Source organism: Cyrtonyx montezumae, unplaced genomic scaffold (assembly GCF_038088225.1).
Source record: "Cyrtonyx montezumae isolate F1298 unplaced genomic scaffold, pur_monq_1.0 scaffold_36, whole genome shotgun sequence".
NCBI classification, from domain to species: Eukaryota; Metazoa; Chordata; class Aves; order Galliformes; family Odontophoridae; genus Cyrtonyx; species Cyrtonyx montezumae.
This window is the reverse complement of record NW_027072041.1, coordinates 3,152,802-3,180,047: the sequence shown is the minus strand read 5'-3', so window position 1 is coordinate 3,180,047 and position 27,246 is coordinate 3,152,802. Positions and strand designations below refer to the sequence as shown.

At 37.3% G+C, this 27,246-nt stretch overlaps 1 protein-coding gene across 6 annotated transcripts in view; it reads right to left on the bottom strand.

Annotated features, from left to right (window-relative positions):
- MPDZ (multiple PDZ domain crumbs cell polarity complex component) overlaps positions 1–27,246 on the bottom strand; it is a 98,113-nt gene that overhangs the window by 69,418 nt on the left and 1,449 nt on the right. For all 6 annotated transcript variants that reach the window (XM_065745491.1, XM_065745494.1, XM_065745496.1 and 3 more), the window contains exons 2-10: positions 21,622–21,699; positions 20,851–21,017; positions 15,333–15,554; positions 14,350–14,489; positions 12,281–12,494; positions 10,195–10,323; positions 8,952–9,155; positions 2,669–2,783; positions 304–392 (exon numbers count right to left, since the gene is read on the bottom strand). In XM_065745491.1, the coding sequence (XP_065601563.1) occupies positions 304–392; positions 2,669–2,783; positions 8,952–9,155; positions 10,195–10,323; positions 12,281–12,494; positions 14,350–14,489; positions 15,333–15,554; positions 20,851–21,017; positions 21,622–21,637 (1,296 nt within the window). In that variant the 5' untranslated portion in view covers positions 21,638–21,699. The remainder of the gene's footprint in view (positions 1–303; positions 393–2,668; positions 2,784–8,951; positions 9,156–10,194; positions 10,324–12,280; positions 12,495–14,349; positions 14,490–15,332; positions 15,555–20,850; positions 21,018–21,621; positions 21,700–27,246) is intronic.

The following is a 27,246-nucleotide window of genomic DNA, read 5'->3' as shown; positions in this document are numbered from 1 at the left end:
TGAAAATAGTTGCATGATTTGTATCAAACTTTGAAACTCTTCCTTTATTAACCAGTTTCAACAGTCCTCCTCATAAGATACATGCATATGAGCAGGTTTCCTTAGGAAATTTGAGTTACATGTAGCATAATCAGACAGCTAATATAATTGAATGCTCACTTAAAAAAGGATTTACTGTTTCAATGACAATCTTAAATGTTTTAAGCAAGTATTATATGACTAAGCAAGCATTACATGAGCATTTTTTAACAACTTGTGTAAGTAGGGAGCTCTGAAAGCGTTTTCATTTCTTTGCTTACTTACAACAATAATTTGATCTCCCACATGGATTCTACCATCTTGTTCAACAGCACTGCCTTTTGTAATGCTTTTCACAAAGATACCAGAAGGTTCTGGGATGAAAAAACAGAGCAATTTATATTAAATGATAAATTAAAGAGACAGTTTAAATAATACAAATAATCTACTACTAATATCATCAGCAAAGAGAGAAAAGAAAGAAATTACAACCTACAGGTAAGATAAGGAAAAAAAATACCAAGAAAGTACATGTTTTAAGTAAAACACATAGTATTATTTTCCTAAAAGATGAGTCTCATTAATGCCATTAATGGATGTGATTTTACTCAAAATCTTACAACTGTTTTCTACAAAAGTAATATAAAAAATTCTAGTTTAATTTAATCTAAATGCCAAAATCAACAACAAAAACAATGCATCTCTTTTTCTTGATTAGATTTAAAATTGAAAGGCACAAAAATTGGTTTGGGTACACTAATCTAGTGAATTCTGAATTCTCTGCATACTTACTACGCTTAAGAAACTGCACAGTAGGGTAAACAATGCAGAATGTTATAAACAAGAAGGACTAAAATGTTTGCTTGAACCAGCTGTTTATCACAGTTGTTTGATCCAATAAGGAAAAAGCAAAACAGATGAGAGACAGAAGCAGAAAAAAAATCCAAACCTCAAAATAAATTCAGATAATTACTGATTTTGAATCTGAAGAATAAGTTAAGATACCAAAAACAACTATGGAAAGTTTAAAAAAATAAATTTCAAAAGCAATTCTGAAAAAAGAAACCGTTTCAGAAAAAAAAAAAAAAGGAAAAAACTGAAACAACTTCATCTGAGTAAAGAGAAAATATCTGGATATCCTACGTGGATGATTGCAGTATTACATATAAAATCAGTATTAGCATTAACTGGTATGAAATCAGGACTTATGGTCACAGCCCTGTAAACAGGTTGTTGCAGCTGTCAAGATGTACCAGTGCCTTCAAAGACCTGAAGACTTATCTTGTTTAGCCTCAGCGTGACAAGATCTAGCAAACAGGAATGTTAGGTTTCTGGTTTGCTCTAATAACTATACTCAACTTATGAAGAGTAAGACAACAAATATGTTCAAATTATGAAAATTACAATTGTTTTCTTGTTTTTATTAATTAGTTTTCCTAGGTTTTGTGAATAATTATATGGCTTATCTTCCTAGTTTCCAAGCATTTTCATAGCCTGTAACAGCTGCATAGTAAGATGACAAGCTGTTATTTGTCAGGTTAGAGAAAGATTTAACTACCAGTCCTCATTGTCCAGCAGTTTTATTGCTGATTCTACGACATAAAATGGTTCCTTGCCTAATTACTAAGTCATAAACTTAAGGATGCTCCATTAGCACCTAAGGCATGAAGACACCTAATGCAGTCACATACAGCATAATAATTTATCAGCTAAAATATGCTGTGACATCTATCAAACATTCTATGATCTTATTTGTGTTTTAAAGAATTTACTTGATCTTATTTGTGTTTTAAAGAATTTACTTGAAGATACTGTGACCATTCTATCTTACAGAACAGATTGCTTAAATTGCTTCAGCTTCTCAAAGACCGCTAATTATGCCAATGATACACAATGTATTTACCCATAAATTTTCCTAATTATATGTATACAACTAAGAGTCACAACCACAGCAATCTGAGAATGTTTATGGCATATTTAAAAACTGCCCCTTCTTAACAGTGTTTCATTTGCCATATTCTTCTAGGGAGGCAATAGATAGTTCTGAAGTATTATTCTGATAATTGTAGTTGAAATTACATAGCAAAAATACACAACTGTACATGAATACTGATGCACTTATTTATTCATATTAGTGTGAAATTCAGGAGTCAACCCAGATCTATAACAACCCAAGAGATGAACAAACACTGAGTACAATCAGAGGTCACTGAAAGGAATTTTTTTTTATCTGCTAGTAATACTTTGCATGCTGCTTTAAAAAAAATGAAAAATTATAGTAATACTTCCTAAAACTCATTAGAATGCTAACGTTATGAGTCTTCAAAACTGAAAATCTGATTTTAGAAGTCCAATCAGTGCTTATGAAACTGGCTCAATCCATATTAGTTTTCTGAAAACACAATAAGCACAAGTGAATTTAAGACCTAATTAAAAAAAAACAGGTGGGGTTTAAAAAAAACAAAACAGATTAATTCTAAACTGAATCTCTTAAAATGAAAATCATTAAATTTTCTTAAAAAAAAAAATTATGACTAAGGATTTTTAAGAAATGTTATCCAAAAAGTGAAGTTACATGCCTTAAAATTTAATTCAGCTATGCCTTACTACACAATAAACTGTACAGCAGACTACAGGAATTTATAATTACCTGATGTTTTGTCTCCAATGTAACCAGCAATAGTTATTCCTAATCCCTGAATGTTTTTAGTGAGTTCCACGTTAAACTTCTCTCCTTCTTCACAACTATCAACAGAAACATTCACCTGATATGAAAAATACAAAGAAAGCTTGTAATATGAGACATATACGTGAGAGAAAAAAAAGATACAAATTTTCTTCTTCCTCTTAAAAACAGAGAAGTTAAGCACAGGTAACATGTCAAATCCTAAAGCAACATAAGTCATGCCTTCTTCAATTCAGTGCCCCTAGGATATTACTCTTCAACCTATAAAATCACCTTATGAGTAAAAATGACTAAAATTTTAAAAACTGATCAACAAACCTCTTCTACAGTAAGTTACATAAACCATTTTTAAATAACATATGATGTAACTTACAACTTTTCTGGTACTTCTTAAAAAACAATTTTATAATGTTGTCCTCTTAAAAATAAATTCTCTTCCTATTTATATAAATTCCTGTTCAATACAGCTATTTTTTCCTATGCAAGCAAGTTTAAGAGAATTAAAGCTATTTAACCGAGGCAATTATTTTTCTTGTACTTTGAAAGACTTAAAATTTCTTTTTCATACAGTAGCATTTAACTAGATATTAGCAATTAGCTAAATAATGATGATCTCCACTAACACCTACTTCATCCCCCCAAATTTCCACAACAAAGAATATCAGGGTAAATAATTCATTTACTTTTCATTAATGAAAGTATCTATTACAGGAGAATGCATATTAAATTCTCATTTCAATAATAATGCCTAAATATTAACAGAAAGCAAAACACAACTTAAAAAAACTTAATCTCAACATTAAATAACATTTTTTTCAGAAATGATCATACTTCATCTGTCTAAAGTGTGTACCTACTATCAACTCTGATGATGACAAGTGTCCGTGCATGGCTACATGTTTATACAGATATCAGTACTTACACATATATTTGCAATGGCTATTCACACAGTAAAATTCTGCAATGAATTGAATAAAATTCTGCAAAGATCCTACTGTACCTCTATTTTATTCTGTCTCTTCTGCATGATAGATGGGTTGTCCCACTTTTCCTTTCCAATTCTCACCCCCCCAAAGAAAGGATACTTCAGGAGAACTATGATGCTATTTGCTCAAAAGAGAATCTGACTTTTCTGAATTCAGTTCTTTATCTGAAAAACTCAATCTAAAAACACAATCAAAGGAAAAGTAGCATTCTACTGCTTTATCTACCTCTTCACAGTTTTTCACTATGTTTTTGTGAGGAAGGAGCGGACAAACCAAGGAGTTTCATCATCTTCACTTCACTGATGTTTAATATCCAGATTCGAACTGCTGAGGCTCGCAGCATCATTACGTGAGTGCTCCCTTCTCCAAGATTTTGTGCAGGCAAAAGCAGTTTTAAAACAGCCTGCTCCTGACAAGACTGGTGTACCAGGGATAAGGTATTAAAAACAAAGGAAAAGGAGAGGAAGGTGGCAAATATGCCTCTTGGGGGCTTTCAGCTTTTTTTTTTTATTATTTTTTTTTTTACCAGTACTGCAAATTCTACACATCCTACAACTGGCCTCATCCTGTAACTACAGAAAAGTAAATTCTGAAGAAAAACATACAAATGAATTATCAAATTCAGTCTCCCTTCTCAAATTGCCACTTTACAGTTAACTAATAGGTTAAATATTATTCATTTCATCTACAGGAAAGCCGTGGTCTAATGCCTCAATGCTGCAGAGACAGAAATACACCCGTCTCCTCTCAACAGATTCCAGAATGACTCAAGGAGTGCATGTTGAGATTAACTTTCTTAGTTAACCTTATATTCATCCAGTCTGTTGTCGTTATATCTGTTTCTTTTCCACTGATACCATTACAATGAACAGAATTAAAACAATGGCAGTCATGTAAGGAATTCTTAAAGAAGGTATGATTCTTCTTTTGATGTATCTGAAATGCATAACATGAAAAAGGAATGAAAAATTCTTTCCAAAGCATAAATTTTATCTACTTACAGGCTCAGAAGCACCTTTTGTCTCATTCATCTATTCCACATATTCACATCTAATTGTATCTGATTATAACTTCATGTGACAAAACTGTACAAAGGGCTTTGAACTAGATTTGAAAGGGGAGGAGGATAAAACCTAGCTGGCTAGAGATGAGCCTATGGGCAGCATGCTGGGGCTGTATGTGAGACCAGCAGCCTAGATGAAGTGCACATACAATAAGCTATCAAACTGTATCATAATCAGAGGGGCTGCATGCTATTGAGATACTAATCCACAAGGCACTGGGTAGAATGAAGCACATTTGAAATGCTTCTACACCAATGAATGCAGCATGAGGAACAGTTAAGAAGGGAGAGGTCTTGGCTCAGCCCAGTGCTATGATGTCACTTATAAGTGAAACCTAGTTGGTAGAGTCTTGTGACCAATGTGCTCTGATGGACAATTACAAACTTTTCCAAAGAGAGAGGCAGAGAAGCAGAGGAGAGTTGCTGCTGTATGTAATAAGAAGAGCTGGATTGTATAGAGCTGTCAGCTAGTGGCAGAGAGTCTCTGGGTAAGCACTAAGAGATAAGCAAATAAAGGCGACACTGCTGTGAGAATCCTCTATAGACCACCCAGCCAGGATGACGACACCAATGAATTACTTTTAAGAAACTAAGAGAGACCTCCAACCTTGTCCTTAAAGAGGACTTCAACTTGACAGATATTAACTGGGAACGCTACACATACACAGCTCATACAAACAAGTCCAGGAGATTTCTAAAACATCATGATGACAGCTTCCTAGTACAGGTACTACTAAAGGAGCCAATGAGAAAAGGTGCCCTCCTATATTTGTTGTTTGTGAACAAAGAAGACCTCGTTGGTGGCCATCTTTGCCAATGCAACACCGGATATGAGTAGAACATATTCCAGGGTGCTCGGGGTATTAGTTAGGAAGGTCCCCTGGGAAATTCATTTTGAAGCACTGGAGTCCATCAATGCTGGTCACATTTTAAGTACCATCTCCTGAGAGCTATGATATAGGCAGTTCCAAAACATCAGAAGGTCAGCTTGGCCAAACAGGGATCTTCTTTTAGAGCTTAGGTGGAAAAAGAGTGTAAGGTCACAAGGGAAAATTACAGGGATGCTGTTTGTCTTTGTAGGGAGAAAATTAGTGCAGCTAAAGCTCAGTTTGAGTTGAAGCTGGCCAGAACTGGAGGGGACAACAAAAAGATTTTTTTTAAATACTTTAACAACAAAAGGAGGACCAGAGAGAACATTTGTTCATTTCCTGATGAGAATTGTCACCTTACAAAAGGGACACAGACAAGCGGAGATGTTTAATGCCTTCTTTGCCTCCATATTCAACACCAATAATGGGCTCTGGGACTGCAGATGCCCCAGGATGGAGGACTGTGACTTGTGATAATGATCAACTCCCAGACCACTCTGAATTGGAAGCGTATAGAACCACAGAGCCCAATGAAATTTATACCAGGGTTCCCACAGAGCTGGCCTAATGTCATCACAAGACCTCTCTCAAGTATTTTTGAATTTCTTTTTACAGTTTCTTGGGAAACTGAAGAGGTCCCAGTTGCTGATAAGCTGGCAAACGTTACAATTTTCAAGAATTGTCAGAAAGAAGACCCTGGTAATTACAAGTCTGTCACTTCAGTGCCTTGCAAAATTATGGGGAAAACTATGCTGGAAGTTATTGAAGAACCTCCAAAGGACAATGAGGTCACTGGTCACAGCCAACACAGGTTCATGAGGGGAAGGTTCTTTTTAACTGACTTATTTTTTTTTTTATGACAAGGTCATCCATCTAGCTGACCAAGGGAAGCCAACCAGTTATCTTTTTGTATCTCAGTACAGCTTTTGATAATGTTTCTCATAGTATCCTTCTGGGCAAGATGCCCAGCATATATAAAGACAAAAACATAACATGGTGGGTGAGCAACTGTCTGAGAGGTTGGGCCTGAAGAATTATAGTAAACACTGGGCTGTTACCCAATGACTAGCAGGGTTCCCCAGGCTCCATTTAGGGCCAGTTCACTTTAACACATTAATATATGACTTGGAGGTAGGACTAGAAGGTATTCCAATTAAGTTTGCCAATGATACTAAACTAAGAGGAGCTGCTGACTCCATCGAGGGTGGAGAGGCCTTGCAGAGAGACCTAGACAAATTAGAGAGCTGGGCAAATCATCAATTGCTTCAGTTTGACAACAGCACTGGCCAAATTATACACCAAGAGAGCAACCCTGGCTAGACATAAAGACAGGGATGAGACGCTAGAAAGCAGCCCTGCTGAAAGAGGTTCAGGGGTCTTGGTTGACAGCAGGTTTTATACGAGTCAACAATGTGCTCAGGCAGTCAACTGTACCCTGGGGTGCACCAAGCACGGCATTCTTAGACAGTCAAAGATAGTATCTGTTCTGCTGTACACTGCACTAGTGCAGCCTCACACTGAGAACTGTGTATAGTTTTGGTCATCAGTGTACAAAAAGCACATAAAACTATCAGAGTCTAAAGGAGGTCTAAAAAGATGGTGAAGGGTCTAGAGGGGAAGATGTATGTGGAATGGCTTACTACTGGGGTTTGTTCAGCCTGGAGAAGAGGAGACTGAAGAGAGAGACCTCACTGCGGCCAATGACACCTCATGAGGAGAGAGGAGCAGCAGCGCTGCTCTCTGGTGACAGTTACAGAACCTGAGGGAATGGCATGGAGCTGCATCAGAAGAGGGTCAGGCTGCACATCAGAAAGTTTCCTCACCAAGAGGGTGTCAGGCACCAGAATGGGCTCTCCAGGGAAGCAGTCACAGCACATTGCTTGTCAGAGTTTGAGAAGTATCTGGACAATAGCCTCAGTCATATGGTCACATTTTTAAGTGGTCCTGTTAGAACCAGGAACTGGATCCACTGGATCATTATGAGTCTCTTCCAATTTGGGATATTCTATGATTCTACAACTACTGTTCCTCACCTCCCTAAAAAAAGGCTTTGCTACAAAAGTGGAAATAATCCATATTGTAGACGTTTGAGTTGATAGGACATGATGATGTTTACAGAATTTTTAAAAGGCTGACAGTTGTAAAGGAACCACAGATAGTCTGAGGAGTAACAGTAGAGAGAGTAAAATCATCAGCAGAGGAGCAAGAGAATAAGTGTAGCAGCTGTTTTTTTTTTTTTTTTTTTGTGAAAAATGACTACCAAATAAGCAATGCCCAGTGATGCAAGAAAAAAGTAGTTTCTATGTTCTGACTAGCTCAGGGAAGAACTGTCTGACGAACATCTGTAATGTTATGGAAACAACAATGATTCTGAAGAGACAAAGTACAAGTAGACAGTGAAATGGAGGCGCATAAAAAGAGCATGGCCAACAGGTCGAGGGAGGTGATACCCCACCTCTACTCTGTCCTGGCCAGGCTTCACCTGGAGTACTGTGACAGTTCCATGCTTTCCTGTACAAAAAAGACAGGGAACTCCTGGAAAGAGTCCAGCGGAGGACTAAAAAGATGATAAAGGGCGTGGAACACCTCCCTAATAATGAAAGGAGAAGAATCCTGGATCTGTTCAGCCTTGAAAAAAGACAACTCAGAGGGAATGTGATACACGTCTATAAATGTCTAAGGTGTGGGAGGCAAAGGGGTGAGGTTGGACTCTTCTCAGCAGTGTGTGGTGATAGGATGAGAGGAAATGGCCACAAACTGAAGTACAGGAAGTTCTGCACAAATGAGAACTTCCTCCCAGTGCAGTGACGGAGCAGTGGCACAGCTGCACAGAGAGGTGGTGGAGTCTCCTTCTCTGGAGACATTCAGGACCTGCCTGGACACCTACCTGTGCAACCTGGGCTAGGGAGCTGCTTTGGCAGGGGGTTGGACTCAATAACTTCTAGAGGTCCCTTCCAACCCCTACAATTCTGTGAAATAGTACAGAACCAGTATGCTCTAAAGAAAAAATTACAGAGATACTTTCCAAAGCATGACTGCGAAATCACAAGCACGTCCAGGGGTTAATCAATCCTGAAGTTATTCAGGTCATATCTTTATTCCCAACTCTGCATCATAGAAGGACTCAAGCACTTGAAAGAATGTTGCAGTTCTTTGCAGCATAGACTATTGACATCAAACATCTCCCAGAGAGTAAGATAAAAACAACACTACTGAGATTAAAAATGCTGACTTTTGAGAACATAAGCATGAAAGACATTCAAATAGAAGTTAAAATAGAATTGTGTTTGAAGTAAAAGTTTGCCACAAGTGTATTTGCTGTTGCTTACTTGTTTCTCTGGCATTGAGATGGGTACTGGAGTACCTGGTGGGACTGCTGGTGGAGGTGGTTCCTCAACAAGACCTCTTGCAATTACCAGTTTCACTCGATTTCCACACTGCCTCAGAACTTGTGCCACTTGTTCACTGCTCATTCCAGTCAAGTCAGTATCACCGATTTTCAAGATGTGGTCCCCACTACACAATCTCCCATGCTGGATCAGAAAAATAAATAATGAAGTAACCACCCTGCAATTCCTCACATTAATAATAAAATTAGGGAATGATTACATACTTTTAGTAACTTTTAATACATACGAACTAGAGACTGCCTGAATACCTAATCAACATCCTGGTAGCATGGTAGAAGTCAAGCGTGTCACTCAATGGCATGCTAATTTTATTAGAAATTTCTCAAAAAATATCTAGGACATTCTTTATTTAAGCAGTCACCTAGGCATGAAAAAAATAACAAATAGTTATGGCTATCACCTGCTAATACCTAACAGTTATACATAGTTTACAGAACTCCAGGTCTCATTTTCAAACACAGCATTAAAAGGTATACTCAGCTTAATGCTTCTTTTCAAAAAAAACAACACTCAGAATTAACTATAAGTTAAAATAAAATACACTTCTCTCTTAGAGAGCATATAACTAACTCCAATTAGTTATATTGTTTTACACTTTCATTTATTTAGGATTATTCTCCTATTTAACTAATAACCATGCTTCACAGGAACTTAGCCCATGGAAAATTATTAAAGTCTAGAAAACAAATCCATCTCTGCTTAGGGATAAGCTCAAAATGGGCTTTGATGACCACTTTCACTTCTTCTGAACCGCCCCAGGAAGGATCAAAGTTAGCTACATAGCCTATGATCTAAAGCAGATCCACGAAGGCAGATGCCTGCCCTGACCTTAAGTAAGCCCAATGGAGAGATGCAGAATCAGCACTCCTTTAACCTGCATGGTCAGAGGAGGCAAAATAATTACTGCCTCCTTGAATTATAACTACTATATTCATGAAAGAATTAGAGGTCTAAATGCGTAAGCATTTAGCATTTGCACCAGTTTTTATATTCAAATGCACAGATTCCCTGCACCAAAAAAACCTTTTCAAAGGGTTTCACCACGTGCTCTCTCCTTTTTACTCTTCAAAGGAAAAAGCTAGCATTAGTTAGTATGAGTATAAAAGTAAAGAGAAACTTCACACTGTACTGAATGATTAATAGAAAGGTTGGTTGAATTTACCTGATCAGCTACCCCTCCTGGGAGGATGGTTTTAACAATCACTCCTGTTGATTTTCCACCAACTATCCCAAATCCCAAACCTGAGCCATCGTTCACCAACTCTATGGTCTCCACATGCTGCCAGTGAACCTCAAAGAAATAAGCATTAAATTTGCAAATGATAAAAAATATGGAATTACATCTTAATACTCACAAATATTTTCTCTGACTTCTCAGGTATGTATTCAAATAAAGAAAAGTAGACAGAAGGTTAGCTAATAGAGCAAGAACAGTTTAGTTCAGTTAGAAGGGGCCTACAAACATCATCTAGTTCAATTGCCTGAACTACTCAGTAATAAACAGAAGTTAAAACATATTAATGTGGGCATTATCCAAATGTGTCATATACACTAATAATCACAGGACACCAAGCATCTCACTAGGAAGTCTGTTTCAGTGCTTGACCACTTCCACGACAAACAATTTTTTCTAATGTCCAGTGTGAACCTCCTACACCACAGCTTTGTGCCTTGGTCACACATCCTGTCATTGCTTAGGTGGCTCTCATCATGAATGAGAACCTGAAAGAATTTATGCAATGTTCTTATGATTACCTACCTCCTTGTCATTGACAAAACAAAACAAAAACAGAACTGCTCCCCCTAAGAAACCTCACAGAACTGGAAAATAAAACCTTTAAATACGTGCATGTTCGAACTGGCAATCAAAACACATTAGAAATTATAAACCCCATTCAAAAGCTAAGACTAAGCAAAGCAGTATATATTGCAAGTTATGTATGAATAGATTTTCTCCCTGAGTAGTGAACAAAGATTTCAGGGTTGTCTGATATCTGGAACATTCATGGTATTGTTTAGTATAAGTACAGATCACATCATTAACTCATCTAAAATTTAAAACCACAGCTATTGTTCCATCAGGAACTCAAAAATAAAGTGTTATTTTGGAAATCAAGATACTGCAAATACAAAACCATGTGGTACTTATTTAGTATCCACAGCCTTATCATAAATCAAAGATAACAAAGAAAATCCAAAACAAGAAGGCTTCAAGAAAAGCTCTTTTTCACAAGCAATTGAATCTGAAGGAAAAGACTAGAAATGACTAGAAAAAAAAACACATAAGAAAAAAAAATGAATGAGCTACGCCAGGTTTAAAAAGAACATTTTTCAAGAGGCAGAAGATGTTCGGGAAATACGGAAGTAATCACAAAGAGAAAGAAGTACACAACAGGAGTACTACAAGAAAGCAGGCCCTTCCTCTGCACTGACAGTAAAGGGTTATCTGATCTGCAATATTTCTGCACACATAAGGACGCAATAATTCTGAAATTCTGTCACCAAATGCTTCATGCCAATGGTTGAAATTAACTAGAATAGTTGATAGACCACGCCATATAGGGCAGTCTGTAATTGCAGGTAAGGAACACTCACAGATAACTGAACTAAGAGATACAGAGAAATAACCATGGGGGGAAGCAAAAAATGTATCAGACATTACATGAAGAAGATACAACAAAGAGAGGGGCATAATATTACTGCGTTTCTGAGCTATCTTCTCCTTATATACATGTGTAAAAGCTTTCAAAAGCAGCAGAGCTCATTTCTGCGTGCCATGAAGTGTGTCTTTACCTGTGACATTCTGATAGCTTCCTCTATTGGTTTATTTGAGACCCATTGCTATAACAGAACAAAGGAAAAGAGAAGTACCCACTGAGGTGGTTGCGCAGATCAGAATGCAATTCCACAAAAATTTCTTTTTGCCCACACAGAAGGTAAGACAGAAGAAAAGATCTTGTTTACTGTTACCTTAAAACAAAACTTTATATAGGAATTTAAATATGCTCTACTTGCAGTGATGGAGATATAGGTTGGTAGATGGCCAACATCAAGATCTTCACAGCAAGGCTAAGTATTTTCTACTCTTTGCATGGGACCAAGTGCAACAAAGATATCAGGAAGAAAAAATTGTAGATGAAAAAATATGCAAACAAGTTACAATAAAAAAAATAAAATCACAGAATACTAGATGACCTAAACACATATACGCCCAGAACTGACTACACAGACATTTGGGGTATACTCACCAGGTTGGAATGGGCTGAAACTGTGCTAGCAGCAGATGGAGACCGGGAAACTACAGGACTGATGAGCTGAGGGAAATTGCCTCTGGCCACAACTAGCTGGACATTATCTTTTGCTTTCTGTAGGATGCTGATAGCCTGTTGATGTGTAATTGTCTGATCAAGGGCTTGTCCGTTAATAGCAAGGATTTGATCTGCTTCCTTCAGCTTTCCATCTCTGTCATGTATGCATCAACAGGGAAGGGGGGTGACAAATCAACCAAACAATAAAAATCAAAAAGTGTTGCCACAGTAATTATAATATTTTGACAGTTTTCCAGTATTTTCAATATCTTCTTCTCTATTTGAACTCCTTTTTAATCTTTCCCTGCAGTTCTGCTGAAAGAAGCTGATGCAGCACCCTGGTGATCGCTTCCTTTGAAGCTAATCCTTCTGCCACTCTCCCCTGGCTGTTACCCCCCTAAGCTAGCTTTCTTCTCCCTGTACCTCCATCCAAGACTAAGCATATTAGATCTCAGTCACTCCCAACCATAGCCTGGGAACTTATGTTTATTCCCAACTTTGAGCCTCTTGATTAACAGACCAAATGCTCTGCTTTGTTCAGTGCACCCATTCTGAATATTCAAAGAACAGACTTGCATCAAGACATTATGGAAACTAGTTTTGTTTTTATACAAAAAAAAAAAGGGGGGAGGGGAGTGCACGAAGAAAAAAAATGATAGAATAGATGCCTTTTTAAATGAGAGAAAAAAAAAGTCTTGAGTAAATTATAGAATGATTCTTCATTTTCTGACAAAGGAAGCACTACTGTAAAACTGCACAATCTTCCCCACCTGGCCCTTACTTCAAATGAGCTCTATGAAGTCTACACAGACAAGTTATCATCTGCCTCCTTCACTGCTTCTATCTGTTCCACAACAAATCAGCAGGGACACTGGACATGCCTTCAGTGTCCTAAAGTGGCAGTGCTTTGCAAAACAAAGGGAAGTATTGAGAACAAGAATCCATATTACTGCAGCTTCTATACTACAAGTAATCAATAGCATTCACAAAAAAAAAAAAAACAACAACCACTATTTAGCTTTAACAGATAATATTTTACTTGTGAACTTTAACTATTTCTCAGAATGCTATGGAATGTTTATTATTATGAGGACCTTCATGATCTGAGTCTATAACAACTACTGAATAGCTCTTCTCTTGCCAGCACATTAGCAAGATTTGTTTCAGGGAAGGTCTCTCAGCTCCTCCATATAGGATTAGGAGCAAAAGCAAAGGCCACATGGAAAGGTTGTAGGGAAAATGGAAAAAAGGAGGATTTAGGCAAATTAAAATATACTGTAAGGATGTAAAAAACTAAAATGATCCAGCCACCCCCTGCAATATATAAACTATGACACAAAAAAAAGATCTAACCAGCAAATCAGCAGAGAAGTTAAATATCCCATTGCAGAACAACAACTTAGTCTATGGTGAACCAGTATTGCTGATGTTCACCAGTAAGTTCGTTTGCTTGCTCTTACAGCAGAAATCCTTTTCTTTGAACAGTTTGCAGAACCAGGATTAATATCTAAAGCACACTATATACAAGCTATCATTATTGCTGAGTTTCTGATAGCACCAGCTGAGTATTTTTAAAAGCCTGAAGATGTCAGGTCAAAGTTTCTTGACTTAAAAGCTTAGGTGTAAGGATTCCTTACACTTGCATAGTGGGGATATACTTCACAATCTCACCAATCACAATGGATTTTTTTTTAGCACTAAGTTATTTTTCAGCCAAATACGGCAACACCTGTATTTCAGTTTTAAAAGCCATGACAAGAACTATAGCCATCTTTATGAAAGGGAGTTACTATAAGCAAACCATGAAGAAACTACATCTGAGTAAAATTCAAGCACAAGTCATATGCTGTGTTACTCCGGAATTATAAAAACTGAGTGATGCTAGGCTGCATGGCTCAGAGTGCAAGTGAAACACATGCTCAATCCACAAATACACCAGCAATAACACAACTAAACTGTAGTGTGTCATTAACACTTGGCACAGTAAAATATTTCAGCTGTTATCTTACCTATGAGCTACACTTCCCTCCTGGATTTCCTGCACAAATATTCCTAGTTCTCCTCTGTTTTCGCTCTTGAGTCCCACAACACTGAAGCCTAGGCCACCACTGAGAGGCTTAATAAGCTCAATTGTCTCAACAGGACGACCCTGTTCAGAAGAAATAAAAGGGTACAGATATTAAAAATGTCAAAGAGCAGAATTAATGAATGTGGTAAACAACTTTTTAAGTGAACTTTAAATTTGACTGCTACAACCAGAAAAGGCTACGTAACACTGGTAACAAATACAGTTCTTCAGTTCTGAGATTGAACTATCATATTAGACAGGTAATAATTATAAAAGATTTGAGAGACAGAAAAGGAAAAATCAGTTCAATATAGAGTTCAGGCTCAACAGTGGCAATCTACAAAATTTCAGAGAGTAGAGGACAACTTTGATGCAGGACAAGAAATAAGAGGATGGAATTCAAAAGAAAAGTAGAAACGTAAAAGGAGAACTGCAGAAGACTTCCCATATCTAGCTCTTTCAAAAGGTAATTAGAAAAATGCCATAACAGATGCATGACCATTCTCAGCTACAATCACTGAAGTGACTTTTGCCTACCACAGAATCATAGTAAGATTACAGAACAACACACAGCAGTGTCAAAAAGGAATTTTTCATCTAATTTTCAATGACACAGAACAACTAGCTTTTGTTAGTTGGGTATACAAGAGCATGCTCTATCAAAGGGTGCCCTGCATACATGCATTAGTCTTGAAATGAGCAGAGAAAGACAACAGCATCCAGTTCTGTGAGTGTCACACTACCCAGCTAAAGATAGTATCAGCAGGAACAACCTCAAGGCTATTTTTCCAGTACTGCTTTCTCATTTGCCAGTTGCTCCTAACAGTAAAAAGTTTTCTATGTTGTTTGTTTGCTTTTTTTTTTTTTTAATATCAAGTACGCTATTTTTTGTCACATTTCAAGATTAGCAGAAGATACGGTTACCTGGGACATACTTCTGATCATTTGCTCAAAGTCATCATTAGAAGATTTCCCATTAATCTGTGGAGTAATGGATCTCATTGTTGCTTCCAGCACATTAACTGGGCTGCCATTCTGCTCAGCCAACAAATATGACTCATTATGTGGTAAGGACCCTACATTCACACCATGGTGGAGAAGCTGGGGGAAATCACCAGCAGATTGCACAGAAGGAGTAACATTTACCTGAAAAAGATAAGTAACAACACATTTATGGATACACCAGAGTTCCTCCTACTTATCATAAAGTATCATGACTGATAAATAGCTTCTAAAAATATTATAAATCCCAACTTCAGATGTTAGAAATATGATTTAAAAGGAGGAGCGACTGAAGGAACTGCGGCTGTTTAGTCTGGGGAAGAGGAGGCTGAGGGGAGACCTTATTGCTCTTTTCAAATACCTGAAAGGTACTTACAGCAAGAGCGGGGTTGGTCTCTTCTCAGTGGTAACAGGATAAGGGGAAACATCCTCAAGTTGCACCAAGTTTAGGTTGGATGTAAGGAAACACTTCTTTAAAGAAAGGGTTGTTAAGCACTGGAATAGACTCCCTCCCAATAATAGTGGTTGTCACTGTGGTGTTCAAAAACCATTTGGATGTAGTGCTCAGGGACATGATTTAATGGAGGGTTGTTACAGTTAGGTAGTATGGCTAGGTTGTGGTTGGACTTGATGATCTTTAAGGTCTTTTCCAACCTGAGTGATTCAATGATTCTATGTAATCAAATCATACTAACACTTCGTTGTTCAAAACACTTAAAAAAACCAAAACTATTCCAGTCATATCTGTATCTTCTCAGCATTTAAAACAATATAATCATCACTGTAACCTCTGTTGTAAAAAAAAAATAAAAAAAAAAGAAGTCCTGGTTTATCTGCATTTTTAGAAACATCACATGCACCATGAGGATGTATTTCATGCAATACACCTGTGCGCTGAGCACCAACAAAGTCAGTGAGAGCTAAAACAATATCAAAGGTGTCAGAACGCAAGTTAGCCCCACAGCAACACTGTGTGGGACGTGTTGGGTGAGGACCCACTGGCAGGCTCCCTGGAGGATGCTCTTCACCCACCCCAAAATCCTCTCTGAAGGAGAAGGATGCATGTACAAAAACACTATGAGAACAGCACCAAAACCTCCTCCAGGTCTCCTACAAAATAAGCAGCAGCGATACATGAGGAACCCTACTGTCCAGCAGTGCTTCAAAACATTTCTGGTAACTATGCCTTCATCTTCCAGAGAAAGAGTTCCATCCTCACAGGGGTATGAAACAGACAGAAACAGCATAAATAAATAAGAGAGGAATGTAGCTGAGCCAAATAATTTTTTGTTCTGGTAGAGAGAGAAGGAGAAAAGGAGGCAGTAAATCAGCAAGAGACAGAAAAGAAGTGCCATATAATGTTTGCCAGTGCTGTCTAAGTGTTTTCTTTAATAGATTTTATATAAAAAACGCTACTGAAAGTCTTAGATAATTCAAAATATCACATTTCCTACTTTTCTTTTTTGTTACTCTCTCATCTCCCAGCAGCAAGATTGCCCTTCACAAGCTGAAAACAAACATTCACAGAAGAGTGAGGGACAAAAAAATCTCAAAGGTTCAGTGGTGGTTAACCGCTGACATGAGTGAACCCAGGAGAACAATTCTCAATAAATCATTCCTTCAACATTTCTAAATTTTTTCCACTCAAGTTCTTAACTCTGCAGAGACAAAACTGCAACATAAATAAATCCTGTGCGCTCATCTAAGAAAAAAAATAAACACACATCTTTAAAGCACATGTCAATAGGCAGCAAAGCATCAGATTTGCTGAATTCACCATTCTGCCTTACCAATGTACAGATGAAGCAACATGAAGCTCAGCCTACACTCCTCCAATAAACATAACATTTAAACTCAAACAAACTCAAGATGCTCTTGTCAAGCACACACCAATAGTCAAGGGAATCAGTTTCCAATTAGCACACAGAAGCTTTAAGAAATTACGAGAGAGCAAATCTGAAGAAACATCTGCACAGATACTCACGTCTCAAATCTTCTACAGGCAAAGAGATCACTTATCTACAGAAACAAACAAACAAACAAAAAAACCAAAAACCACACCTGAGTGGAAGACTAGCATTTTAAACTACAACAATGGCAGCAGCAGCCACTGTATTTGAATGCTAGCACTCTATACTCACATCTTGGGAAATCACGACAGATGTTTACAAAATTGGCAGGTCATTTTCCAGACCTGCGCAAACAAAAGACAGTCTCACAATTATCTTTATGCCTTCTGTCATAGTTTTACGATTTTTATGATGTGTTCCACATCATAACATCATGGAGTGCACTGGGAGTTAGAAGAGTTAGTACCCCAGTTCTGTGGATCACTGGTAGTCCTGGGTATCCCTGTCTCAGAAGAGAAGAACTACATAGCCCAGAGGACTTTGCATTACTTTGTGTTTTCCCATTTTCTGCTCAGAGGGAAAGATAAAACTGTTGGCACGTCACGAGGATCCCTCTTTTTTTTTCCTTTTCTATCATCCCAGCAGAATGTGAGCTCCCTAGTTGTCTCATCCTCAGCATTAGAGTAAGGTCTGCGGTTTTTGAACACTCTCTAGTTTTATTTGACTTCTTAGTTTCAATCCCAATTACACTGTATTGTATTGTGTTATCTTGATACCTTTTGATATCTTATTTAGTAAATTAGCTTTCCTCCTCAGATCGTTGACACTCTTTTGTTTTTAGGCTCATCCCCCTGCCCTTTTTCCCTTCCTGGAGCATGGGTCTGTGGGTTCCCCTGCCCCATTCATCACAGAATCGATCCAGCCCATAAACCTTTGGTGCATTCCAGGTTGGTTATCAGAAAAAAATTCTTCTTAGAAAGTGTAGTAAGGCATTGAAACAGGCTGTCCAGAGAAGCAGCAGAACTACCAGCCTTGGAGGTGTTTTAGAAATGTTCATAGATGGCATCTAGGGACATGGCTTAGTGGGCATTGTGGTGATAGGTTGATGGTTGGACTAGATCATCTTAGTCGTCTTTTCTAACCATGATGATTCTGATTCCAGATGCTGTGCCTCAAGACAGAAATATGTCCTACTGGCCCACAAATCACTGCTGGGATGCTCACAACAAATCAGTTCAATCAAGAAAGTTAATTGGCATCATTTCTTCTCTGCTCCCATCCTCTTTCACACCTATAGTTTCCTGACAGAGGTTCTTCTCCTGATTATTTTGCAATAGTCTTGTAACTCTTTAAAAACTCAAATTAAAAACACATTAACAATTTAACAGACTGTCACTTACAATTTACCTTAACAAACAGACTGGCTCAACTTTCAGGATGGCTTAAATTCTCACATGTGCAATGAACTACCTCAGTCTGCAGCAGGTAGAGACTGCAACAACCACCCATTGCACCTCTCTACACCATTTCACATGCCTTGCTGTTTTCACTGACTTAAGAGTTCCAAGAACACAAAGCTTTTCCAGCCCTAAAAAGAAAACTAAAAAGTGGCCCTGAACAAAATTGCAGCTTTGAAAACATCAAGAAAGTTATTTTTCTGAAACGACTGCCTATGTTATTATATTATTTTATTCTTTATCTTGTTTCAAAATTACTTATAAACATTTAAACAAAGCAAAGAAGAAACACGCAACCCCATGTTATATTGCAGGGGAGAAACAAAACCAGAGAGGAAAAAAAAAAGGACACTGTCTAAAGAGATGACCCAAATCTAAGAATGGAAACTTGTATGTTCAGGTGCTCATACAAAAATATATCAAGAAAGAAATCAACACAGAAATAGTTCTATCAGCTAAACTGAGCATGTATGCTGGCCACTGAATTTAATGCACAGAAAATAAACCTGTGGGGTTAGGGCTGCAGGTGAAATTATAACTTTTTTTTTTAAATACATATTTGAAATTTAATATAGAATATTGTTAATGGCTCATTCAGGTAGCTGTATTCAGAAAAATAAGCATCCTTTAAGTACTAAAATAATGTCTCTAAGTGAAGAATAATCTGTCTTTTCAACAAATACGCACTAATGTTTCAGGCACATCTTGTTTTTGGACTGTACATATCCACAGTCATTATCACAGAATTAACTGTGCATCTTTGGATGTCAGTTTCCAAATAATGGAGCCTCAAAAAGCCTCTCAAAAGCACTTTTCACCAAGTTTCTTTTAATCACTGCAAACTTAATATGACATCACATATCAAAAACACAACATCGAAAAAAACCAGTGTATCATCATGTATGGTACTGTAGACACCACTATAACATACTTGTTAATGTAAAATAGCATCAAGAGAATCTACAGGAAACAGTAAAGTGCCATGCAGCAGTAGCAGCCTCAGGAACACAAGGACTCCTCTCACCAAACACACTCCAGTGGGAGACAAGATGAAGCTTTGCGCTTCAATAAGGTCAAAATGCAGAGTCTTTTTACTTCAGCATTTATGCATACAAGCCACACACGCTAAGTATGCCTTCATGTGGTATGTTTTAGGTGTTTGAATATTGCGCATTCTGTTGTTAGAGAACACAGCACTTCTGATCAGAGTGACAACAAAATACAATTTAAAAAAAAAAAGACATTTTTCTTTCTGCCTCACGCTGTTGAAAAGCATCTAGACTGATCTGAAGCCTGTAAGAAGCATTTCTAAGTCGTAGAAGTGGCTGGACTACACTTACAGAAGAAGAAAAAGCTCAATGGGTGTTGACTGTACATGAAAAGCAGGATATAACAGTAACAAGTAATGAACAGCTGATGGTTGGACTTGATGACCCTAGAGGTCTTTTCCAATCTTAATGATTATACTACTCCGTAGCTACACAGCTTGCCAAAATCAACAGAAAAACTATTCACAGAGCAGTGTATAGCACAGACCTAATTCAGCAACTGAACGATCTTATATTTTAGTTATTTCCTTGCCATCAGAATAAAAAAGTGATAATACATAATTATGTCAATAAAAATAAGATGTTCCTTTTCTCATCCTCACTGAAGAAAGGTATAGAAAAGTAATACTTAAATTCTTGAGCAAAAAGAAAGGAGGTAGGACATTTCTTTTTAATCTCTCACTTTTATAAAAAAAACAAAACACCTTCATCTCCTGCTGAAGGAGTATTCAACAGGAAGGAATGAAAGAGCAAACAAAATACACTCCTTCCTTTTCAAAGACAGTGACAGAATGCTGCACATTAACTTACTACCCAATATCACCATTTCACTCCAGTGCACACAGCCACTTACAAGCATGTACATAAAAAAAAAGTATGCATACTCTATGTATGGGACATATATGACATTATATGACATAATAAAGCCCAGAAACTTCAGTGGGTGTATCCTCCTCTTCTCACAGAAGCTTTAAATCAGACCTTTCATTCAAACTACTTGATTTTAATATTCACAATGCAGAGGGACACACACAGTTCTCTGCCTTCAATCTTTCTCTTGTGTCTGGGAGGGCGATTTTCTTACCTGATCTCTCAGCTGCTGAACAGAAGTTTGGAGGTTGAGAATTTGGTTAAAAAGAGGACTCTGCAGCATCGATTTTAGTAAGTTCAGTTTTTCTTCATTTGTGATGTCACCTCGATCCCGAAGCTTTGCCTGCAAGCGCTCCACGGCCTGGAGGGCCCGATGAGTATCTGTAGCAACATTCATTCATGTCAGGGGCACTTTAGAAACAGTCATACCGAAAGCACATAAGAAATTTTATTACATACCTGTTTTTTAAAACCTACAGAGGTTGAGAGGGGGCTGGGATTTTTTTTTTCAGAAATGATCCAGGCATGTCTTAATGAATTAGAAAGACAGAGGAAGAGCACAAAGCAGAAGGCAAATAACATTTTGTTGTTTTTTTTTTTATCATTAGTAACTGGGTTGTAAATGTGGAGAAGATTTCATTAAAATTCAGTACAGGAATTGTGGCTAGAAGCAACTGTGAACAAGAACAAACAAAAATATTCCTAAAAAGAATAAGATGTCTTTTCTATACAGACTTTTTAAATTATACTGAAGATTAGAAAAAAAGACTACTAGAAAAAAAATTAAATACATTTAACAAATGATGACACATCTTTGTGTTTCCTAATACTAAAAGCAACCAAACAAAAAATTGCCAAGTATCTGTAATAAAACTCATCTCATTTGTATACACCAATATCCACTATCAATTATACATACTACATTTAACAAATACAGTGATACAAATTATAATAAAAGAAAAAGAAAAACAAAAAAAAAGATTACCAATTGTTTCCAACATGTTCTCTGCTTCTCAGCTTCTACTCCAAGAGACAGCACATACAAATATTGTCCTGGTTTTTCCTGAGAAAAGGAAACAGAGGGAAATAGTCACACGTAGAACACTAAGTAGTGAGCTCAGAAAGAAAAAAAATACATTAATTTCTGAAATCAACAGTCAAGTCCCCTAACAGCCCGCTAAAACTACATCCCCTTAGATAATTTCTTTTTGCATTTCCATTATCAAAGATTCTGTCTGTACACTGTTGCACAACATGCCCCGCACTGCTCTAATCAGAAGCTATGAATCATAGCTGTCACTGAGACTTCACAGCATTTCATTGCTTTCCTTCTCAGTGACTCATAAAAACATTCCCTCCCTGTAGGTTCAGTTTTCAAGCCCTATGTTGACAATCTCAGGTGCATGAACCTAAAAAGAAATCCATGAGTCACAAAGCACCACTGCTATCAGGACTTGCAGAACCGTCACACTACAACCTCCAGTACTCGTGCTACAGCCTTCACTGCTTACGGATGCTAATATTAATAGTCAGATACAGTTGATGATTGACTCTCACCAACACAAACTCAAAGGAAGGAAAGTACCCTACAAAGAAAAATTCATGGAACCAGGCTTAATAAGACCATAAATGCTGTCATCTTGGTAACTTGAAAGCAGTTTAAGATAATAAGGTCCTTTTGCCAGACTTCCCAAGAACATCTTGTCCTAGAATATCTTGTGTTTATACCTGTTCACTCTTCAAAAACAAGACTGTCTGTTTAACATTGGAAGGGTTGGATGAAGTTATTAAAAAAAAAATTAATGAAAGAGGCTGGTTTTCCCCTAACCTTCATCACCCATAGCTTTTACTTCCAGATTAAAAAACTACTATCACACAACCTGTGCAGAGGCCCTATTTACAAGTAGAGTCACTTACAAGCAATGTTCTCAGGTCTTTTTCTCAGTGGCAATGCCAATTAAAGAAATGCTTTCCTGTTTTCCTTCCACTTTTATCTGTACAACTGCTTATGCAGTGGTATTCCAGATCCAATCAGAACAGGGCACAAAAAAAATAGACTATTTTTAAGTCATTTCAGTCCCATGATCCCACATATGTACATGCACACAGCCATCACATCTTCAACTCTCACATTTTGAGGAACTAATCAGGAAAAACAGAAGGTTACATGTGCTTTAGGCCTTTAGGTCTCTAAGAATCTCAAGAAAAGCAGATATCTTTTACAGTTGGTGGATACTGCATTACATTATGATTCAACTTGCCTAGTTCTAATGTGCTGTGAAAGGTATATTTACAAGCAATAGAATGGACAAGGTCACCACTGTGTTGAAGCAATCCTGGAACATAACCTCTGATGATTTGAATCGGAAGGTTTCTGAACACAGACGCTCATTAATAGAAGTCACCAACTATAATTCTAGAGGTTGAGATGATCCTATTTAATCTGCAATGAAAAAATTGCTGAACACTAAGACTCTCACAGTACACTCTTCACTTACCTCATTCATTAGAGGTAGGACAACTATCCCAGAGTCATCTTAGTGCCAACAAATGAATTTTTAACTCTCATTTTATTTTACTCTTCCTTAATTTTCCTCATTTTGGGTTTATACTTGCAGGGTTTGAATCATCAGCTGATCCACCTAATGCCTTTGTCAACTGCAGCTCAAAGAAGGATCAAGACAGGAACTGCTCTCAGGATGTTTTCCTTCAGGACACTTCCACTGACGCAGAAGCAATGCCTCAGGCACAGCAGTATTTATGTATCACAGTTCAAGATGACACGCTTTGCTCTCTGCACATTCTGAAATGGTGGAAAGCCACCCAACTCTGCTCCCACTGTGCCATATCCATGCTAACAACTGGGATCTGTCAGCACCAGCTTAGCGGCACATCAGCCTAGCCAAAGAACAAGGGGAGCAACCATGCATCTGCCTAAGACGCATTACAAAGACATGTCCATGGTCACCACTCCTACTCACTACAGCAACAGCTCTTGGCACAGCACACAGCAGACTCGTAACTGTTTCAGTAACAGTGTAACAAGCAAACCTTGACAAAGGAAAAGTAAGGAGACACACACAACTCTGCTGAAATTAGTACATCTTTCATTTGCTACAGTGAATATTACTATATCACCATCACAAATTCTAGACACATGAGTGAATATGAGGTTGTTTCTGATCATCTCATTTTCCATACTCCTGGCCAGCTGTATCACAGAGTCCAAAGCCAAAATCTGCCCTTCTATACATGACACAAACATCAGCCACGATACAAAGAGCTTACCAGCTCATCTGAAAGTAGATTTAACTATTTGTGTGTCTCAGTGCAAGAACACGGACTGACTCTGACTTTTTTTATAGGCTACTGGAAGAAGTATTGCTTAATGAAACACTTGAGTGTTTCAAAGACACAGGTGAGACTTTTAAAAATAGGTACCATATCTCTATCTTACTTTACAGCAAAAAAATAAAATAAATGCACAAATAATTTTAGCTAAGTACAGGATGAGAAACTTAATCTTCTGCTAAGCTTGCACAAAAGCTAAAGATAATCTCCTTCATCATATAATCACTGATACACTCACACTTCTAAGATTTTACTTCTCCCACTCTTAACACACAAAAATGTGTTACATATGCATCTCTCCATTACTGCATCTGCTCTTCTCATAGAACAGCTGTCAGAAAAATGCTGCAGTCCTGGATTCTTAGTGCCCACTCCTAAAACTCTGAGATCTATAGGTTTTTAAGAATAAAAAAAATAGACACAAAACGTATGTTCAGTACTTCCTTTTCACTGCGGTCACGCAAACCTTATTCAGCAAAACACACAGAAGAGTCATGAAAGAGGAAAAGGTGAGTTGCTTCTAATTATTGCTTCTTCACATTCGATCATCTAATTCCTAGAAGGAAACTTCCTCTTTTTCTTTCACACATACTCCATCTACTATTTCACAAATACATTTCAGATAACAGCTTGGAAACTCACACTCACAGCACTGGATTAGCAAACATGTGATGCCAAAGATAGAAAAAGTAATAGGCTTTGCCTTGTAGCTCTTGCATTACTTTATATGCCCTCAGGATACAAAGGAAATGCCTATCTTAAGAGCAATCTCCAAGTCCAAACTTTGGCTAAGAGCTGCATGAGATTAAAACCAAATCTGACTCAATGTAGCAACACAGTAATCAGAGCCTACTCTTTTTAGTATCTACAGAATGTATTTCAAAACTTCTAATCAAATTTCAGCACCTAGGCCTGAATTTGGCTGAGGAAGATATCTCTTTTCTTACCTTATTTTTATCCCATGTCTTTTCATTCCTTTCCCTTCTGACTGTCACTCAAACAGGCACATTGTGTAAGCACTGCTTGACACAAGAATATAAACCATACTACATAGGAAATGGAAGACAATGATTACCAGGAAACCTGCTATTTAAGCAAGCCATTCTGTTTCTCCCAGCTACCTCCCTCACCCTGGCTAACATCCCTGTGAAGAAAATTACAGTGATCCTCAGACTCCTGAAAAACATGCCTTGTCAATATAATATAATGGCATCTGAAACCATTCAAGATCAAATGAAAGACCTCATGCTTCCTATTTGTTTTTCTATTGCCATGAAGGCAATTCCACTGCTCATAGAGCATTTTCAAGGACTCCCAGCAGAATTACACAGGCTCAGCAACAAGTCTGACAAGTACCGCCTTCACTACTCACAGTGATAGCCATAAATATATTTGAGCACAGAAGAGAAAAAAAAAAAAAAAGGAGAAATAAGATGAAAAAGAAACAAGCAATGGAAAAGGATAAAGTCAACAACAAAAAACCTAGACCACTGTTTCCAAAACAACATATCAATAGGCAGAATTAACATCAACCACCTGTTTCATCAGCAGAGGGACTGCACACCTCTGTACAACAGAATTGAACTGACTCAATACACATTAAATTTATTTGTGAGGGCTTAATATAAATAAAATTAATGTATGCTGTTCCACAAAGAGCAAAGCAGATCTCCACTGACTGCCAGGAACATAACAGGGAAGCGTGAGAAGCCTGAAATGCATATTTAAAAGCTGTGTTAAAGGAAAACTATTCCAAAGCAGAAACAAAAAGCCAGTTCACAAACTGATAGAAAGGCTGTATGGAGGCTACAAGCAGGCTGGTTTGTAAAGTGACAATGCTAGCTTCCTGAAACTTAGCAGAACACTGAATGTGTAAGAAGATGTAAAAAGGTAATAGCAGCAACTCGGTATCTCAGAGGAAAGTAGAGCCAAACAACTGTGAAAATGAGATTTTAACATTCAACAATTTTATCTTTACATTGAAGTTTTAAGGATCCTTGAAAAGCTCTCAGAAAAATATCCAATCTCTTTGTTTCTCTTTAATTAATATTATTCTGTAATACAGTCAAGAACTCTACATGAGTGTAATATTTACACTAGACAGTGTGCAAGTTACAACGGTAACCCAGAACTGAGCCTAAATGACACTTACTACTTTCATTTGCAGACAAAACATATGTGATGCAGAGTATTAACAAGTGACTGGTAAAGAGATTTGGAAAACAACAACAAAAACCAACACAATAGGGAAACATCTTGGTGTTCTAAGGAAAAAAAAATCTGTTTACAAAACAAAACAAAAACATGAGGTAAATAAATAGAGATTAATTGAAATAATTTTCTTCAAACATTAGAAATAAAGGATTTGCTTCAGAAACTGAAAAGCAGCTTCTCAGTATACAGAAAATATATGTGACACTACATATCCCAAGCCATCCTATGATGTCTAGGCATGGTTAATACTTCCTATTCCCTTTTCCAGTGTACAGGGTAGATTACCAAATTCATAAAATTTGTAGAAACTCTGTTTAATTAAGTCTACCTAATAATTGCATCTCAACATATACTGGAATCTTCATAGAGATTAAGAAAAAAAAAAGTATTCATAAATGAGTAAAAAAAAGAAACCTCACTGTAAAGCAGCCATTAAGAGCCAATGAAGAAGAGTTATAATTTTCATGATAAACCCAAAATACTTTAAAACATTTATCATATACTATGAAAACAATGGAGAGTCATGCAGGAAGTCATTATAGCACACAAACCAGAACATGATACAAGGTGGCCTGGATACAAGTACTGAGTCTGAAAAGCCTGTTAAAGAAATACTCTACAACCATGTAGGCTAATTATTCCACAAGAAACAACCAATTGTATTCCAAACCAATTTCTGTGTAAAAAGAGGACACTGAAAAAAAAAAACAAAAAACAACATATTTATGCACTGACTTGTTGGGAATGCCTGTAGCATAACAAAGCTGTCCTTACCAGTGATGACAGACTACATTATCAGCTTGGTATCATATTTGCTGAAACTGCTTCAGTGGGATGTTTCAGCAGAAAGCCAATTAGAGAGTGTACTGCACATTACCTTCAGAATTTTAAATTTTCTTGGGTGATATATGGACCGTAAAATTTCAAACATATTTAATTTTGTTTTTCAAGGCACTGGTTGAAGTGGCATTAATCTCCACAGAATTCACAAACACAGCACGGTATGGAAAATAAAGAACATCAATTAGTATGTAAGTAGGGCAGC